Here is a 20,283-nt window from a genome sequence, read left to right on the forward strand (position 1 = left end):
ATCTGGAAATGAAAATGAATGGAAAAAGAAGAGGGCCATCTTTCTAGCACAATTTAATGAAATTTAATGTGTCTATTTTGAATAAATAAGGCAAAATAAATGCTGTTTGGAGAGTAAGAATGAAGGACTGGGGAGACAGGAAAAGCAAATTAATTCAGATGTTCTGAAGCACACTATAATTTTCAGTGGGAAACTTCTGTCTCACAATTTCTGTCACTTATACACCACAAATTAATGATCTCCCAAACCTTCTTTAGTGCTGGGCATACAATCTTAAGACACATGCATTCAAGATAAGCACTCTACCAATGGCTATATTTCCATTGAGCTTTTTTCCTTATTTAATCTCATATGTTTGAAACCAGGAAACTATAATGGCCTTAGTGGCACTATAATTTTGCACAATCTTAGGCCTGTCTGACAAAGATCTTACTAAAACAAATGAGTTTGTTTGATTTATTTCAGATATCTTAAGTGGGAAGATAGCTTAAGTTTAGTTTTTGTGCTTAATTTAACTCATTGAATTTTAAATGACCTAATGGAACACCCTGCATAGCCTAAGAATAAAAACAAATAGAAAAGATTTTGAAAAGGATCTCATAATTAACCAAAGCATCCAGAGTTTAAGAATAACTATTACCTGGGGGCTTCATCCCAGTTCCCTAGCATCCATCTTTGGAATACTTAATTTCAAGCCCTCTCCCCTGGGAGCTGCCTCCCTTCCTAGGGAGGGTCAAGAAAGTCCATCAAATGGTGACCCCTCCCCAAGGAGGGTCAAAGATGCCTGCCAAATGGTGACCGCCTCTCTAAGGATGGTCAAGAAAGCCTGCCAAGACCCCTTCCACGGGCTACCTAAACTGCCCCCCAGAAAATAAACACGTTGTCTGCTCCTCTTCCTCTCTGGTGGGCATTTCGGTTTTCCTCCCCCCCCCCCCTTTGTGTTTTCCCAAGACCACCCAATTAAATCCGGATATCTTTTAATTTGGTTTGATTTAGTCTGATTGGGATTATTTGTGTTGGCAAAGAGGCTTGTTGGTGAGATAATACCTAACAGTGACTAGCCACGACAAATGGTTTTCCAGAAAGTGATCTATTTAAATTCTGTTCTTTTTGCATTGTTGTGATCCATCAACTTGCGTAACCAACACTTTTGTTGATAACACAACTGATAATCTGTTCACAGACATACCGTGTATTTAATGACAAATCACTGTGTTCAAGGTACAAGTTGCAGCTTGTGAGGTTTTCAGTGTCAGTCATTGGTAAGCTTCCTAAACTTGAGAGTTAAAGTAGGTGTGTAATTAATTGCAAGGCAGAGCAAAAGGAAATCCGTAATATGTTTCTATCATGCTCTGGAAATACTGCAGGATGATAAATTCCTGACACAGAAGTGCAAAAGCTTTCATGATGAAAGCTAAGGATTTCATATTTAGGATCCCTAAAGTAAAGGTTCTCAACCTTCCGCATGCTGTTCCTCATGTTGTAGTGACCTCCACCATAAAATTATTCCGTTGTTCCTTTTAAACTGTAATTTTGCTACTATTATGAATAGTAATGTTTTCTGGTGGTCTCAAGGCCCTTGAAAAGGTTGGAACCCACAGGTTGAGGACTTCTGTCTTCAAGTTAGGCAAGTAACATATGAGTTGGGCCTAGGGTAGATATTCCACTTTCCCCTTGTAAGAATGTCATAGGGTAGACTTGAATATAACAAACATCAGCCGTGACTCTTCTTCAGCACCAAGGACAGCGCAGAGCTGTAGGCTTGTCTGTGAGTTGTTACAAGGCAGGAATGATGATCCAAACCAACTTCTAGTTTTTCCTGAAACATTTGTAAATAGTAGCTTTTATATAAAACATCATGCACTATAATTGTGGATGTGTACTTAAAATTCTAAAACACACTCTGTTTATTCATAGCATGAAGGCAGCATGACTGGAGCAGGCATTTGCCTGCTGAGTAGGTAGGGGTCAACTCTAGAAATGAAAATAGAGGATATTCACCTGTAAAGATTTCGTCATAGCTAGAAAAAAAACCTTTTATTTTTTTTTTTAAAGAAAATGGTGAGTCTATCTAGAGAGAAGCCCAACTTGATAGGAAATCAAGAAAGATTCTCCTCAAAGACAATTTTTGACTGATTTCTGTTGTTAGTAATAAAATCCCAACCATCTCTTCTTTTTCTATTTTCAATTATGCACCAAATATGATGATGTTACATTAAAATCTACACAATAAGTCTTGAACAGACCTCTCTTCAAGGTCTGTACTAAGTTTCTCCCATCACAGCCAGTTTTTAAAGCTGATCATGTCGCTGCATGATTGAATTTCCAGGGCTCCTGTTGCAGGAAGGTTACAGATTAATCAGATAGCTGAGAGTCAAGACCCAGTCTTAGAAATATCAAGGTAGATTCTGGAGAGATCATTTAGTGGTTAATAGCACTGGTTGTTTTTGCAGAGGACATGGGTTTGGTGCCTAGCACCCATATGTGGTGGGGAAGCTAAACATCTGAACTCCAGTTCCAGAAGATTCAAAACCTGCTTCTGACCTGTGTGGACACTAAGTACCCATGTGGTTCACATGCTTACATGTAGGAAAGCTACTAACACAAAAATAAATAAATAAATCTCTAAAAGAAATGCCAAAAGAATGAAAGAGATTTCTTATTGACAATTTGATTGTTCTCTGCTTTGATCACCAGCATCCCTTAGGTAGACTATCTGTGAGTAAATAAACATTTTCTAATTCAGCTAACTTTAAAGGTGACAGTACTATACTTGTTTCCTTTAATAACTCACCTGAATAAAAATGGGAAGAGAAAATAACATGGGTGACTTCTGCATTTTATTTTGCATTTCTTAAAACCAGGAACTCTTAGAATTCCACAGTCTTTCTTTATTGTTATACTAGTGAACAAATTAGAATGGGTATATACAGGAGCATATACATTTCATGTTGGAATTCTTTATTTTTCATCATAATAAAGACAAAGCAGCCTCCCTTGATTAAGAGATAAGAAAAATAGAGTGATAGAGGAACAACCCTGAGTCTTCGGCAAATAATTAGATAATTTGCAATATCTGAAAAAATAACCCCTCCGACTACAACATCTCCTTCAGGTGGTCCTGGAATTAGCATGTAAATGAGGCTTGATATCAGAAAATTAGTTCTCCCTTGCACCTCTGATAGGAATGGCTGCAATATTGCAAATCCTGATTGACAACTAGGAGGTTTGCTTTTCCCAGATCTATAATCCTAAAACAACATCTGGCATCTGGAATACTCTTCCCCTGGGAATAAACTATTTTTTCCTTGTATGGTCCACTTAATCAAGTCTTAAATAAAACACCTGATAGCGATTGCTTAGAAACAGCTCTATCATTTTAGATTCCTGTGCTCTGATTCTCATCAATTTATTTTGACTTAATAATTTCTAGAATTCAAATGGAAGGATTTAAGAGTGTGAATAATTTTTTATGTGGAGTGCAACAATCCTCTGCCATTCCAAAGACCAGTGATAATGGCATATTCAGTTTAAATATTACTTCTCTCCTTACTAAAACAAGGGCTAATATTCTTCTATCAATTATTTTTGGGCAGTACTTTTATTATCTAAAACATGCATACACACATGCATATATATACACAAACATACATTTTCAATTTTCTTTTCCTTGAATTTTCTTGATAGAATCAAGTCTATACAATACTTCAGGAATTCTGTGTAGAAATGACCTATAATGATTATTTAAAACACATTTTATTATGATAACTGAAGAAATGAAGATAAAAATTTCTCAAAAGATCAAAATCACACTGAACTACACCGCAATGATAGTCTTTACATTTTTGCAAAGATATGCTATACTTTTTTTATTTGGCCAGTTCTCATTCCATTCCAGTCCACTTTCGCCTTTGCAGGTAGGATGTTTCTTTTAAAAGTTAAAATGGATCTGCCTCCCTAAATATCTAAAGCTCTGCAGTATCTTGTATGGCTCTCCATGAAGTTCATATGGGTTGGAAGAGTCCGCTTCTGACCCTGTTGTCTTCATACACTGTCTTATTCTTTCTTCCCTTATGTTCTTAAATTAGAATATACTGAAACATTTGTTGCTTCATGAACCTATTAATACTTTACATTCCTGAAAATAGTCCTTATCAGATATCCAGTGCTGACAGAGAAGGTCTTACCTGAAAAATATCTGTGCATTTTGCTAGAACTTGCTTAATCTCATATTCTTTAAGAAGGTCACTCTGGCACACAGAACTGTATTAGGTTTTCGTTGCATTTTATTATAATATACTATAAAAATATTTACTGAGGAGTGAAAGATGAATATATGCCACTTTACTATAGAAAATACAGTAACAAAATTATTTTATATGCTGATGGTAGGATCTTCTCAAGTGAACTCCAACTTACAATTTATATTTATAGTAAAGATGGTTCAATAAAATTATGATATTAAATTTCTATGTAAGAGGTTAATTTTTGTACATAAGAGTTCCATGCATCCTCAGGCAGATAAGCACATGATTGTATCATCAAAGTTCAAGGGGCTGAGAAAGGAGGATCATGAATGTTAGGCCTGACTGGGCTACAAAAAAGTGCACACACATCATGCTAATTAATAATATGCAATAATATACACATATAAAATAAAATAAATATATATATATAATATGTGTGTGATGCATAGGTGAATTTAAAAATAACCATCTCATTTAATGAACACCATATGGCATTATGGCATCTTATATTCTAAAAGACAGGAGCTTTTGTTGTACCTCACAGCCAGAATTAATAATATACCTTGAGGTCAAGACTTAAGAGTGCTATCTTACATATTTGCCCTGCTGGTTGAACACTCCTCTGAGAGAAAAATGTAACAGCCAACCTTACTTGCCTTGGCTTTCTCATGTAACCAACATTTACAGCCTAAACTAATACATAGCTGTCATCTCAAGTTGTGTGTTCTTCCATGCTCCGGACCCAAGAAAAATGCTTATATGTTTAATATGTGTGCTATGATAATCATTTGCTGAAAACAACAAATGAAGAGTGAAAGTTGCCTTATAAAATGATTATCCATCATAAATGTTGTAAGCAAACTACAGATGTTGCTGTATAAACAGTGTTATTTGTAATAGTTTTTTCATCTGGGTCAGTAGGGGTGACTTAATCCTTTCTGAAACTCTGTTAAAGATTTCTTTAAAGTATTCTATGCTTTCCCCCATATGATGCCTGCTGTGGTGTTCCTTGAAAGAGAGAGCAAAGTCCTTTCATAGGGATAGACACATTCAGCCAGCAGACATAGACACAGGGACGGAGACATCTGCAGGACAGCTTTCAAAGAGGCCCAGACTCATATTCATCCAACAGACAGGACAGAAGACATAGAGAGAGCAAATAGAGAAGTCAGACAGACACTAGTTTTCCAATAAAGCTATATATTCCAATATATATTTATTTTATTGGAATGTTGAAAATTTACAAACATTTATTGAGTACTTGCCATAAGATAAGTATTAAATATTTTAAGAAGTAATTTCTCTTAGTTCTTCTTAGAGTTGTCTTATGAAGTAAACATTACTATTATCTTAATTTGCTAAGTAGACGAAATAAGTTATACTGATAAGTGCATTCCATCAGTCAAATTAAGCAAAAGTATAATTTTCATAATATAACACTATATAATATACCCAAATAACATGAAATATGTTATAGTAGTCACTTATTAGTATATTAATATAAAATATATAATTCATACACAATTGTATAGTATATAAATCATACAACCAATACAATTGTTTAGCATTTTTCTTTGCTATTGAAAGTCTTCATTGCACAGTGTAAGTGTGTGCAGATGTCGCGGTCAGAGGTTCGCCTGCATGAGAGTTCTGGGAATAAAGCTCAAGTCTTCAGTCCTGCACAACAAGTGCTTCTGCCCTCTGATCAGCCTTAACTACTAAAATTACAAGTTCACATTCTATTCTGCATCACAAAAGAGATGCCCGACCTCATCAGTATGGGAGGGCCTTGAGTCCAAGGCAGCAAAGCAAACAACACTTCTCAGATCCAGGTAAACTTCATTTCCCAGAGAAGGCACAGACTGAGTGGATTACATGAGGAGGTAATCTTGCCTCTTGAAGCTTAGGCATCTAAGAAATTGTTGTGCTGTTCATACCCATTATCCTTTTCCATTGACTGGACACACCAAAGCTATAGGGTATGAAAGACAAAGTGTCCCATCCTGAATCCTGGGAACCAACCTCTGCCTGGACAGAGGGTTAACATCTGGGCGGCAGGAGCAAGAAATAAACCCTGGTTGTTGTGAAAGGTCTGTGGTTCTGGCTTTATTAAAGAGGAGCTGGTCTGCCTAATTAACATGCAGAGACTTTTGCCTAGAAAATAATTCCCAGTGAATTTTTAACTATTCAGTTTTTCCCATTTGATTGTTCTCTTTGTTTTCCTGTCTGGTATTGAAATGGTCAGCTCCTCAGTCACTCTCACTAACTTGAAACTTTCAATTCTCCTGCCTCAGCCTTGACAATGTTGGACTTATAGGCATGTACTATCAGGCTGAGTTATCCATTTGTTTTTAAAACTAAACTCAGAAGTTATCATTTGTGACAGCATGCATTTCTTTCTTATTAGTTTCTTAGGAATTATTTTCAATGCCTGTGAAATGTGATGAGGGAGGGGGGTGTAAAGGGAAAGGAAGAAAAGAAGGAAAAAGCGTTATGGCTCCAAAACAAGGGCAACATGTTAGAAAGCATTGTGCCATCTGCAGATGTGATTAGGACCTGCTATGGGATGGCAATCCCAAACTCACTCTGAAGCACTTTCTTCTTACTGCAGGACTAAAGAAGCAAGCTCTTTCTTGATCCATGTCCCTCTTGGCTGTCAGTTCAGAGGCACTGAGTCCTCAGCAGGCTTTGCTGGGAAAGATTTAGTACTTCACATAAAAGGGACACAGGAGACAGCTGAACCTGGTCTCTCTTCCATTCTTCCTTCTCGCGGCCTTGAAACGGAATGGGTCTGGGACAGCCCTGTTAGGACTGTGATGTAGAAAGTCAGAGGACTCCAGATCTGTCCTTCAGACTTAACTGTGCTTCTCCATGCAGCTCAGCAGCCTCAGGCCACTACTGTTCTATGGTTGGCCAAAGGGAGTTCTGTGTACGGGCTGATTTTCCTTGCTATTCTGCTCATTATAAATGCAAATCTTAAGATTTGGCTGAGGACTACTTAAGAAAAGGCTGACAGTGAGAAAGTGGAATTTAAACGTGATTGGTTAAAAGTCTAACAGTCGGAGCAGGGGCAGTCTCTGGCTCTTGCCTCCTTGTGAGACCCTTTTCTTCCCACTGGGTTACATTGCCCAGCCTTGGTATGATGGTATGTGCCTGGTCTTATTTTAGCATGTTGTTCTGTTTGGTTGTTGTTGCTTGGAGACCTGCTCTTTTCTGAGGGTAGATGGTGGGGAGGGTTGGAGCAGGAGGATAGAGAGACTGGAGGAGAGGAGGTAGGGGAAACTCCAGTTGGATGTAATACACTAGAGAAGAATAAAAAACAAATAACTAATACACAAGAGATGAAAAAAAAACAACCAATGCAATTTCAAAACTCTAAAAGTATTCTGCATGTCACCATTAGTTCATGATATCTCAAATATCTTCCCAAGGTCAACGTGGCAACAGCAAATCACTCAGCCAGACTCTGAGAAAATACCGGATGCAGGCAATTCTTTTCTCACTTTAAAATAATTAAATAGAAAATAAATTATTCTGAAGTTCCTCTTGAAAAACTTGGCAAGATCAGAAGGCTCGGCATGGTGGCACATGATTGTAATTTCAGCATTCAGAAGAAAGAGGTGCTTCATCTCAAGGAAGAAAGAAGGAAAGAAAGAAAAACGAAAGAATAAAAGAAAGGAAGGAAGGAAGGAAAGAAGGAAGGAAGGAAGGAAGGAAGGAAGAAGGAAATCAGAAGAAACACAAAACTGACCCAACTAGGAAACCAGAGCTGAACTCTACGTAATAACGGTGAAGCATGTGACCTTCAAACACATGCTGGATGTCAAAGTGTTGGGGGCAGATTAGCATTGACTATTGATTTTTCATTGTGATGTAATCCAGGACATTCAAGTGCCAGCAATAGTTGAGTTCAGGAACAGTGCAAAAATCACTGGAGATGGTGGAGGTTAAGGGATTACATCTGCATGTTGTTGGTATAGCCAATAAAGGTTACTAGAAACAAATTATCGAGTAATAAAATCAGAAATATAGAAATCAGAGTTCCAGAAAGATAACATAAAATGACCATGTAGCATCTAGAATAGATGACTTATTGTTCAACTGATGTCTCTGACGCTTCATGGCCTTCCCTGTAGCTTCTTTTCCATTTTCCTCAACCTTGCCATCCAAACCTCTGACCTTCCCCTTGCTACGAACAGCACTTCCACATCCTACAGTCACCATACAAAACAAAGTTGTGGTCTCAGCTCTTCTCCTATGAATTTGATCTCTTCTTTGATACTTCTTTGATATTCTTCCCTCCTCCAAAAATGAATTTTACATCACCTACCACCTAATCAGAAAACACCAGATAATAGTAGAAAACAGGAAAAAAAAAGGCTTAAAAAGACATTTCACACACACAAAAAATATCCAAGGACTATAACACACATTTGAAAGATTTTGAGTAATCACGACATTGAGTAACTGATACCAAGACTGGCGATAGTGCTTGTTGTTGGGTGTGGGGGGCAACAGTTGGTCTCATACACACTGCTCAGAGTGGCACCAAATTTACAGAAGTCCATAGGACACTGGTGGTTATAGTTACTTATGACCGAATTCACACACAACTTATGACCAAGGGAGCCTGCTTCTAAGATATAGACTTGCCAGGAATATCACATTCCTTAGCGATTTGTAGTAACAGCCAAGGTAGTATGTATAGTAACAGCCTTCAAATAGAAAAAAAGCCACATATATGCTCTGGTGCAAATGGAGTAACTGTGCTATATTTCCTTTCTGTTAATGTTATCCTGAAATGGAGACATAACAAAGAAAGACTGTTGCTAAATACAGCATGGATGAATTAACATCACAACCTAGGAACAAGTCAGGTACAACATGTCTATATTTGCACAAAATTCATATTTCTATAAAGTGCCAAACTGGAGGAAGTAGCTTATTTTTGTAAAATTGACAGAATTTGGGATAGGGAGGTCTATCCTTTAAATATTGGTGTATCCCTCCCCATTCACACAGTGTTAAATAATATCAACTTGTTAAATACTACCTAGTTGTTAAATAATGGTGGCATTAATAATGGGGCATCGGATAGTAATTAAGGTACAAGGGTTTCTCCCTTATGAATGGGATTAGTGTGCACGTGTGTGTGTGTGTGTGTGTGTGTATTTGCGCTTGTACACACACATATACATACCCATAATATATAAACACAGCATACTCAATTTGTTTATTTTTTTTATGGCATATGATTTCAGGGCTGACCACTTGGTAGAATCAGCTGGAGGGTTTATCCCTGAGGAACAATGTTGCTCCTACTCTCAGCAGTTTTTAGTTGCCTGTCGTTCTTTGTCTACAGTTGGGTCCCTTACAATTTTAGCCTTCCTTGTTAGCAAGCCTACTGAAAAGCAGAGAACAAGTAAGCATAGGGTGCCGGGCACCAACTGCCCCAACACAATTCTTACACCCAAGGCTCCAGGAACACTGCATATGAAAGTGTAAATGACCATAAAGAACAAGAGGACCAGCAAATCTACTGTGAGAAAGTGTCTTCTAGAAATGACGAGGAAAGTACAGCCTTAATACCTCAACATTATGGTTGCTTAAAAGGACCTAGAGAGCTATACAATGATTTTTAAATTAATTTCAAGATACAAAATAACTCCACTACTTAGGATTTGTGATGTTGTTGATATATATGCATTTTTAAGCTACCTTTCAAAATTTGTGTATCTACTTCCCTACTACAAACTTTGTAAATTTTACTTCAAGATGTTGAAGTTTGTACTTCATAGTCGACTCATTGATTTTCATTGCTCTATTCATTGTCATTTTTGGCTGCTATCATGCTCCATTTCCAGAAACTTCCCTCTCTTTTACCTCGTTTCTTCAGTCTTAACATTGATAATTTTAAGTCCCCTTCCCCCTTACAATTGTCAATTTATTTCTTGATTGACACCTTTAATTTTCTCCCTGTCTTTTTCTTCAGCTTTATAGTCACAGACCACACAGGAGAGATACATAAGTCTAATTTTAAATTAGCCTAATTTTTTCAACTCCAGTTGAGAATGAAAGCAATTATATAGCAAGAGGGTAAACATTTGTTAAAATAAATTTGATAATGGGTAGATCTAAGTCAGTCATATCACTTGTTCAGTCCCATGGCATCATTCTGTTTAGATTGGAACTGCTCATTTTTCCCTTCATTGGTTTGAATGAATGTACCATGAGAATTTGACTCGATAGACATGTTAAATGAATGGAAGCAGGTGGCATACTTAGAGACTGGTTTCAGCCACTAAATCCCTTCACAAGAATTGAATAGAAAATCTAATAAACACACTTATTTTTAAGAGTCTCCTATTTTATCTGTATTTTGAATATGTGAGCATTTTGCCTGTATATGTGCTTCAAGCACACCTGGCGACCCGGAGGCTAAACATGTGTTTTCCTGTATGTATGTATTTGAGCTTCAAGTGTGCCTTGGTGGCTCGGGGGTTAAACGAAGGCACTGGATGCCTGGGATTGGTGGCCTGGAGTCTAAACAAAAGCCATTGAATGCCTGGGATTGTTGGCTCGGAGACTAAATGAAGAATGCCCGGATTGCAGGTGCAAATGTTTTAAGTGGCCACGTGGATACTGGGAACCAAAACTTGATCTTGTGCAATAACAGCAAATGTTCTTAATCATGAAACCATCTCTCTAACTCCCTCATTTAAATCTTAATGGGAAATAAAGCCCACATCTGAGAGATTCCCGGATTTTCATATTCAAGGAAGAGAGTAGAAATGGGGAGGGACCAGTGCTTAACAGCAGAACACGAGGCAACCACAACATCCTTCAGATACTACGTTCTTAACTCTGAGTACACGAGGTAGATGCTGCCCAGAGAAGTCAAGTAAATTTCTGGGAATCAAATAACACGGCCATGACCCAGCCAGTAACTGCTAACCGGACTGTCCAATTGCCAAGCTCATGGTCGTTCTCTGTCCCTGGCATCATTTCTATGAAGGTTAATGAGACATGCTTGCCTATGAAGAGAGCATGGCTGCTGATGACTTGCAGAACACTTTAAAACACAAGTTTTATTGGCCTCCCTTTATTTTGGTGCTTAAGATTTAATATCTAAATTAAGAAGGCATTATCTTTATATCTTTTGTAATGCACCACTTTCACAGTGATCCATCAAATCAGCTGGAAGTCCTGGTTGGAAATTCCTAGAGACCACTGAAAACGGTACTAAATTTCTTTTCATTAGTTCCATTCATTAGCTTCAATAACTACATATATTAGCTGGATCGCACATATATAGTAATCCTATAACTTATTAATGTTCAGAATAAAATTCAATTGTCACCTTTTTTAATACAAGGCTTGATTGCATAATCAAACAGAAAAGCTATTTAGGATTTTAAATATGACTTATGACTATTGAATTTTTCTCCCAGTTGATTTCTTTCTTATAGGCCAAAATTAATAAAATAATTCTTAAATCACTTACTTATATACATAAAGTCATGACATACAAATACAAATAACTTAATTTTGAATTAGTAGTATACAGGGGTAATAAACACTTTTGCTACAGACAGTGTTATAAAGCTAAAAGATTGTTAGCCAAATAAAACAGAATCCTAAAAGTCACTTGAGTAAAACTCATCCTACTGATAGCTCCACATGACATACTAATAGAGCCCACATTTCCCTATCTAGAAGTAACTAGCTTGAAGTAAGAGCTGATTTACATTTAGAACAAGTTACAGGAAGACAATGTGCGGACATGGGCTTTTTAACAGTCCTCGCATGTCCTGAAGACTCCTTTTGCAGTCTGAAGAGTCACATCATGTATGCAAAATGTGTTCATTCTGGACCCTAGAGGCACCCATGAAGATGATGTTATTTTGAATAAGGGTTTATCCTTGATGCCATGCACACATGGCTTGAAACACAATAATCATAACAATAGAAGTAATAATATCTAAAATTTAAATCTCAGTAAAGAAAGGATTCCTAGAATAATTTAAAACATACATGAGATAATGCAGGTGGGCCACTCTTGAGCAGAGGGCCCCCTGGGGGGGTGACAGGAGAGAAGAGAGATCTACCTTTGCTTGTCCAGCTTTTGTAATGGCAGGCATGTTGAAAAGCTGTCCAGTGTAGAACTGCACACCACTGAACAGGATCACTGCAATGGAGTCTCCTTCCTCCTCGATTACTTGCAGTATGTCCTCCATCCTTAAGGTCTCTTCCCCCTACGCCAAATTCAGTGAAAGTTACACAATATGACAGTCATGAGCATGTCACTCCACATCCACAAATGTCTTTTCTACACACAGCAATGGAAGGTGATTATGCTACCCCATGCCAACGATCTTCAGAAATCTGGCAAAAGAGCAGCGCTAGGATACATTTGGCTACAGAGAAATAAAAAATGAAACGCTAAAGAGGTTTCATTTAAGTGCCACTCTGCACAATCTTGTTAGCTCCTTTGTACTTCAGTTTTCAATTCTTCACTATTTACAAACCCATGAATTGTTTTCCAGCCATCTTTATCCAATAAAGAAAGCATGAAGTCCCAAGAAATGCCCTATAGCAAAGCTGGAGATTCATATTGCACTCAGCAAGTCAGTGGTACTTTTTCCCCCCTGAAAACTTCTGTAGGCATCTTTCAGCTAGGTTTGGCCCAATCGACGTTTCAATTACTTTAAAATTTAATCATTTCCAAGCTAATGTAAAGATAAAGACAAACATGAAGAAAACAAATCCAAACAAATTATCAAGGACAAAGTTTCTCTAACCTCCTCACCACAACTAATGATTGAAAATTGTCAATGATGTGAGTTTCAGTCCTGCAAAGGTAACTGAAGCTGTAAGAAATCAGAGAAGCGTGAAGCATCTGTGTAGCGGTGAGCAAAGTTTAAGGTACATCTAACTCTCCACAAATCCTCTCTTGTACCAAACATGACAAAATTTTGGGCTAGTGCATACTTAATGCCTTAATATCATATAGAAAGCCATTTTAATAATCTTTTATTATCCTTCTATATAAGTTTTCAAATTTCTTGTTATTGGCCAAAGTTCCATGTTAGAAGCCTTGTATGCACAAGTAGGTATATATGCATGTGTATGTGTATGTGTATGTGTGTGCGTATGTGTGTCCCTGTGCAGTTTTTATTAGAAGAGTCCTAGTGTTTATATACCAAATAGTAAAAACATTGATATTGAAATCTGTTTTATTAGAACTACACTATATATATATGTAAATATATATATTTATCAGTTTGAGAATAACTAAGGAGAATGTTTTAGAAACTTGTGGAGGCCCCAAATTGTGACCCTATTCCACTTTGTCTGAAAGTCAGAGAGTTTTAGCTTGCTCAATGTTGTTGACAAAAAACTCTCACTACATATCATGACCTAGTGTGTAGTTACTTGGTCTTTTGGACATTAAGATGGCCCATACAGTTAGATACGGTCCACCCTGACCAAAGGTCAGAGAATTCAAGCATACTTCTGCTCCTTCTGAATTAGGAAGTTTGATTTAGGAAGTGGTTGCCTTCAGGATACTTGGTCTAGGGTGGGTTCACTGCCTAAACAACAGAATCTTTTTCTCATCAATTAATGGCTTGTTGTCCAAAGTAATGAAGCAAGTAACTGTTCTAGTTGTCCTCTGTATCATGTTAGAGTAGTCTTTTGCCTTCCTCCCCCTCCCCACATTGTACTTTTATGGAAAATTACAAACTGGCAGACTCAGAACTCAGGGCTCAGAACCCTAGAACTCAGCATTCTGTAATTGCTGCTGATACTATCCTATGTCTCTGTGATTATTTCTTATCTCTGTTCCTCCTACCTAACACTTTTATTCCTCATGTCCCTACCTTAGGACATATTAACCCACTACTGTGACTAGGATCATGGCAGAAGTCACCTCAAAAAGGCGGCTTACGACATGGCAGCCCAACGTGGTAGCTTACAATAGAAACTAATGTGGAATTCATCTGTCTAAAGGGTCACCATGAATCAAATAAGAAATCAAGGTTTCAGTGAGACAAACCTCTTTTTAGTGTTGATTTGAAGCTATCTGGTAATGTACATACCTGGTTAGAATGAACCCAGAAAATAAAATGCTGGTCATGTGTAACTCTGAATCTTGGTTCCTGGGTGCTATATTCATTTATGTTGGAAACTACCCATTTATATAACATGTGGAAACAGATATGTCTTACAGATGTGAGAATCTCTTATATCATTTATGCTGCATGTTGGTTACTACATACACTATTTTCCCAGACCCTCCAACTTATTGGCTTTAGAAAATTTATTATATCTTAGGTATAAGGAAAAAAAAAAGATACTTTGCAAAAGAACATGAGAGACAGTCTCCATACAATTTCACAGTGACCTCTAGTCTTTAATCATAATGATAACTATAATTATAATTATTATAATCCACCAGCAACTATATTTGAAGTTTAAAGTGGCACACCCAGTTATACATCCCTTTCTCACCTGCTTGACCACTATAGACTTCATTGATATTAAAAGAAAAATTCCTTGCCATGTACCTTGAAAATGAAAATAAATATACTTCCTATTTGTTTTTTTTTACTTTAAACAAAAGGGTCTACTAGTAACAAATACAGAGGTCTCTGATGCTTTCTTGGAAGTTACATCAAAGCCTTGAAGATAATAAATGTCTGAGGAAAATGGAGGGAAATCAATGGACACTAAGTAGAAAGATAATGGAGATTTATCTCTTTCTCAGATACCTCTCTTGGCATTATCATCCTCATGCTTTTCTCGACATCAAGTCCATGCAGTTGAATCTGTGACTCAATAGCATACTGAAAAAGAAAGCAATTATATTCAGTAAATTTAGTTCAAAGCACAGCAGTCCATGCACAAAGCTCCTCTAAAACAAATAATAAAATAACAGTGAAACCATATCATTCTGTTAAACCACATGTCAAAGGTAAAGTGAATGGCTACATCAGAGAGGTCCTTCTTAACGTAAGGAAGGAGGAATTGGGGCATTTGTTGAAGTATCATATACTAAAGGTGATCACAAGTGCAGACTAACTGTTGGATATAGGAGATGCTACAGTGAAATTCATGTAGTGAAACTCACAACTGGGAGGGGAGTTTGAAGGGCTGGGCTTGAGTGAGGATACACTAGCAGCTCACCATAGGAAGAGTCAGGTAGCAGAGTCAAATTACATGGAAACTTCAGGGAGAAAAGAAGATATGAACGAGGCCAAATAACTAAGAGGAACTGGGATTCTCTTCAAGGTAGCAAGGTCTTAATCTTTTTTTTTTCCAAAATAACCATTTGTTGGCTTAGTAGATTACATGCTTTAAAATTACAAGGTGTAGTATAATAAAATAACAAAAAGACTGAAGTGAAGTTTCTTTAAATCTAAATGAAAAGGTTTCATCTGTGTATGGATCTGGAAGAACCATTACCAGACAGCTTCAAATCAACACGAACGAGAGGTTTGTCTCACTGAAACCTTGATTTCTTATTTGATTAAGTGAGCTACAAGAAATCCTTTAATCTTTTCTCTGTGTTGGGATGTATTTATATGTACATTTTCCTGTGTGTGTTCAGATGCGCATATAAGAACCATTGGTTAATGCCAATGTAACTTTCCTGATCATTCTCTACCTAGTTTTTTTGAGGCAGGGTCTCTCATTGAAACTGGATGTTCTTGACAAGATAGACAGGGGATCCAGCAAGCCTCAGACATCCTCCTGTCTCTTTCGTCTCCTGCTCTGGGACTACAGGCCCACACAGCCATATTCAGCCTTTTTCGTGAGTGGTAGATATCCCAGTTTAGGTCCTTTTGCCTGAGCAGCAATCTCTTTAAGACTTAACCATCTCCCTGCACCAACTCACCCTTTAATATTTTTTTCATGGAAAGAAATCAATAACTGTTGCTAGCATACTATGACAAAAGAGATGCAAATACAAGTTCATATGACAACTCAACATTGCTAAAGGGTTAAGCAGTGGAGTTTGTATTGATTTGATTTTATGAAATAAAACAGCAACAGGAATTAATAAAACATTTATAACCACACTTGATTTAGGGAACGATTTGCTCAACATCTTTAAAAAGACTAATAAATCAATGTCCCCATTCAGTCCTTTCCTCCCAGAACACATGTTTTGCTTGAACGAAAGAAATAAATCGACTATCTGGAAAAATACTGTAAATCAAAAGCACTTGACAGTTCTTTTTTAGTCCGCTTACTTGGAAATGACTAGAGAATAAACATTCAAGTCTGGAAAATGATATGTCCTGTTAGTAAGAGTAGAAAGAACATAAATATAATTTGAAGAAATTCTTACATGATCAGAAGGGAAGGCTTTGGCTTCTAAAAGAATCTTGTGCCGCTTTGGTGTGGGTTTAAAGAATGATAACTACAATGAGAGAGAGAGTTATTGAGAAGCATTAGTGCACAATTTACTCATTTACTCCTTTATGCCACACTTTCATTTTGTAAACTCCAACATTCTAAAGACATTAATTAATTAAACATCTAAGGTATCTGACAGGGGTTCCTTTCCAATTAGCCTAGTTTTCAATGAGTTATCGATATGGTGGAGATATTGTCTCATTACACTTATCAATGGAAAGCAAACTCAGAGGAAAATGTGAACCAGATAAAAATATATTCTAAGGCTTTACCTAAATGTTAATTGAAAATTTATCTTCTTAAGCATTTAAAGGTAATTTCTCTAGAGTGAGGCTGAAATAGCTTGTTCTATGCGTGTCTTATTTACATATCTTACACTGCCAATTTGGTTCCCTTTATCACTGTTCCCTCTTGTCTGGAGGTTTGCTTTATGGCATTTTGGATTAGGTCCAGCCAAGCATGCCTCTGCCCCCTCAGGCTACCCCTGTCCATCTTAGAGGCACCAGCCATAAGCACATTACTGGTTCACTGGCCCTTTCATTTCTCCATGAAGTCCCTGAACAATAAGCTTGGCACAGATTCTAATACAGATGACAACATATTTTAACAGTATGCTCCTTATGGTCCAGGGTGCTAAATTAATTTTCACGTGGTACCTCATTGAGTTCTGTACATCTATGAGGAAGACGCAGTTGTCTTCATTATTACAAAGGGAAACACGATTTCTGAGAGACACTGAGAACCTTGACTAACATTAAAGAGACACTAAGTAATTAGCTGGAAGTCAAAAGTAAGGATGTATGAACTTTTAGACACGATTCGAAAACATACTTACATGTTTTCATCAGAATGTAACATTTATTTTGTTTTCCTCTCTCTCTCTCTCTCTCTCTCTCTCTCTCTCTCTCTCTCTCTCCCTCTCTTCCTCTCTCGCTCTGTATGAATAAACCCCTAAGGCACTTAGTCTGTGATGGTTTGTCATGCAACTCTTTTGTCTTGATAACTATGACCAGTCACACTGTGATAACGGTGAGACACATTTGGCAGAGTTGACTTCATCTACCAAAGATGTGCTTTACTTTGATGTTAGAAACAACTAGCTTGTTTTTGTTTTCATCATAGGGAGTCATCCTTTCTGAGAGGCTCTGAGCTAGCCAGTGACGGTCCTCACTGAGCAACTTTCTCTTTTAAGTGCTATTACTATTTTCCTCTGTTCTCTAGAGAACTCATTACTCTAAAGCTCTTTGTAAGAAATAACTCTTTCATGATTGAGAAGGAAACATGAGATCATGGTCTAGAATGCTTTGGTGAAAATATAGACCATCTCACACGTTAATAAATAAATTGGAGACTTACTTATGAATTTAAAATAGAAACATTTCAGATTTTGTAAATGAGAGAACTCAAAACACAGATGTTAAAGAAATCTTACCAGTAGGAGATGTAAATTAACAGTCAAAGCATTCATTAGAACTATTTCTTTCTCGTGGGCTCCTGGAAAATAATCATCAAAGATGCATCATATTTGAGGCTTTTTTTGTTGGTTTGGAATGTAGTTGGAAAATAAGGCTGGAGCTTTACTTGTGCATATCAATGTTATTAGAGACAATAGTATATTGATGTGTCATTATGAAAATGAGGGGTCCCCATCTGCCCCACTTGCCAAATTATATAAATAGATACATACATGTGTACAGTTAAAAAATCAAACCCCTCTTTTGATGTTATGAATAAGAACGGCAAATTAATAATCATTTTCTCTGACAGTGGTTTATCATATTATTAATTTGCAAAATTTCCTAAAGAGTACTTTTTATGTGTGTAAGTTTTGAAAATAAACTTAAAATGATATTAGGATTAATCATATATTTAACGTTGGTCATTCCTGACATCAAATTAAAGCTCACCTTTAGTAAGAGAAGTCAACTCCGCCAAACATATCTCACTGTTACTACAATGAGATTGGTCATGTTTCTCAAGAGTAAAGAGCTGCATGACAAAATGCCATACCTTAAATATTTGCCCGTCCATAGGGATGAAAAGAGAATAGAAATGTGTACTGTCTAAAGAAAGCATATGCAAAATTCAGATATTTATTACCTACACACCATGGGACCTGACTTCCAAGGACGGAGAACTGGAAGTAGATGGGAGACAGAGCCTACACTTGGGATGTTACAACCCAAGAATACTTCACACCTTCTGTGGTTCAGCTTTCCAGAAAACTAGGCCTATTTAAGAAGAATGATTTCTTCACCAATACCGAAGAAATGATCATCAAAGAGTTCATAAAGTTGTTAGAGAAAAAAAAATATTTTTTATTATTTATTAATTTATTAATTATTTATTAAAGATTTCTGCCTCTTCCCCGCCACTGCCTCCCATTTCCCTCCCCCTCCCCCGGTCAAGTCTCCCTCCCTCGTCAGCCCAAAGAGCAATCAGGGTTCCCACAAATGGACAGAAATAGAAAACACTATCCTGAGTGAGGAAAATATATAATTCTTGTCATACACTGTTTATTCACAGATATAGAACTCTTATAGAGTTCCCTTTACAAACACAGAAGTCAATGTGATAATAAGTCCAAAAATTTCTAGCGTAAGTTGACTTGAAGTGAGGCCACTGGAAATGAGTGTTTAACTAATGAATTCTTAATCAACATAGCTATTCAAGGAGGAACCTGTATTTTCCTTTGGTCAGAGGCTACTTGTATTTGCTATCTGGATTTCTTTTTTGTTGTACAATTGAAAAAAAGAAGACTACCATGTTCTGGGAAACTGTGTCTGTCACATGCTACATAATCTTTTTATTGGACCTAAAATATTTCTGGCATGGGCCAGTTTTGACACCACAAACATAGCCACCCCAGATGCACTGTTCTGAATCAATCCTGGCTTTCTCATGGCATTTCTCCCTCACTTCCAAGGGCATGCTCATTCTTTAACCAATTGTTGAAGAGGTGGTGGGCATTAAAAACATGCCTGGTCATCTTAAGGAGAATTAGGTTTGAAGCCAAGTGGCCATAAAAATAAATCTCCATCTACATGCCTATACAGGGTAAATGGACATAGTATGCTTATATCACATATAATGTTATGTGTCTTCTCCTACATATAACATACCTTTTGAAATGTGGTATTAAAATAAATATTATTAGCTCTATTCTAGCTGTTTCTCTATACTGCAGTATAACTTATTTTTACTGTTGCTTCTGAGATAAAACCCTAACTAACAGCTTGATTCTCTGTTATTTATAAGTATTTATTGTGAAAACCATTTTTTTAAAAAGTTTGATGCAGAAGACAGAAGGAGTAAAGAAAGATAACAATACTGCAAGAAAACAGAATTAATGGGGGAAAGCGTTTAAAAACAAATAAAAATGATAAGAAAACACAGTAGTTGTTAGAAGAAAACAAAGAAACGGAAAAGACTGAAGAGCTTTTATGTAGAAACCCAGACATTAATTTTTGCTTAAGCACTACATATTGATTAAGACTTCTTTCCATCAGTTACTAGATGAAAAAACGAAAAAAGAAAAAAAAAAGACTACCATGTTCTGGGAAACTGGGTCTGTCACATGCTACATAATCTTTTTATTGGACCTAAAATATTT

The 20,283-nt window shown here is 36.9% G+C and overlaps 1 protein-coding gene across 2 annotated transcripts in view; it reads right to left on the minus strand.

Annotated features, from left to right (window-relative positions):
* The window catches only part of LOC121462857 (kynureninase), a 130,214-nt gene that overhangs the window by 62,673 nt on the left and 47,258 nt on the right, over positions 1 to 20,283 (minus strand). For both annotated transcript variants that reach the window (XM_041674818.1, XM_041674817.1), the window contains exons 5-8: positions 18,103 to 18,164; positions 16,603 to 16,674; positions 15,020 to 15,094; positions 12,356 to 12,502 (exon numbers count right to left, since the gene is read on the minus strand). In XM_041674818.1, coding sequence (XP_041530752.1) covers positions 12,356 to 12,502; positions 15,020 to 15,094; positions 16,603 to 16,674; positions 18,103 to 18,164 — 356 coding nt within the window. The remainder of the gene's footprint in view (positions 1 to 12,355; positions 12,503 to 15,019; positions 15,095 to 16,602; positions 16,675 to 18,102; positions 18,165 to 20,283) is intronic.

Source organism: Microtus oregoni, unplaced genomic scaffold (genome assembly GCF_018167655.1).
Source record: "Microtus oregoni isolate MIOR12 unplaced genomic scaffold, Mior012 000025F_ref0000491, whole genome shotgun sequence".
NCBI classification, from domain to species: Eukaryota; Metazoa; Chordata; class Mammalia; order Rodentia; family Cricetidae; genus Microtus; species Microtus oregoni.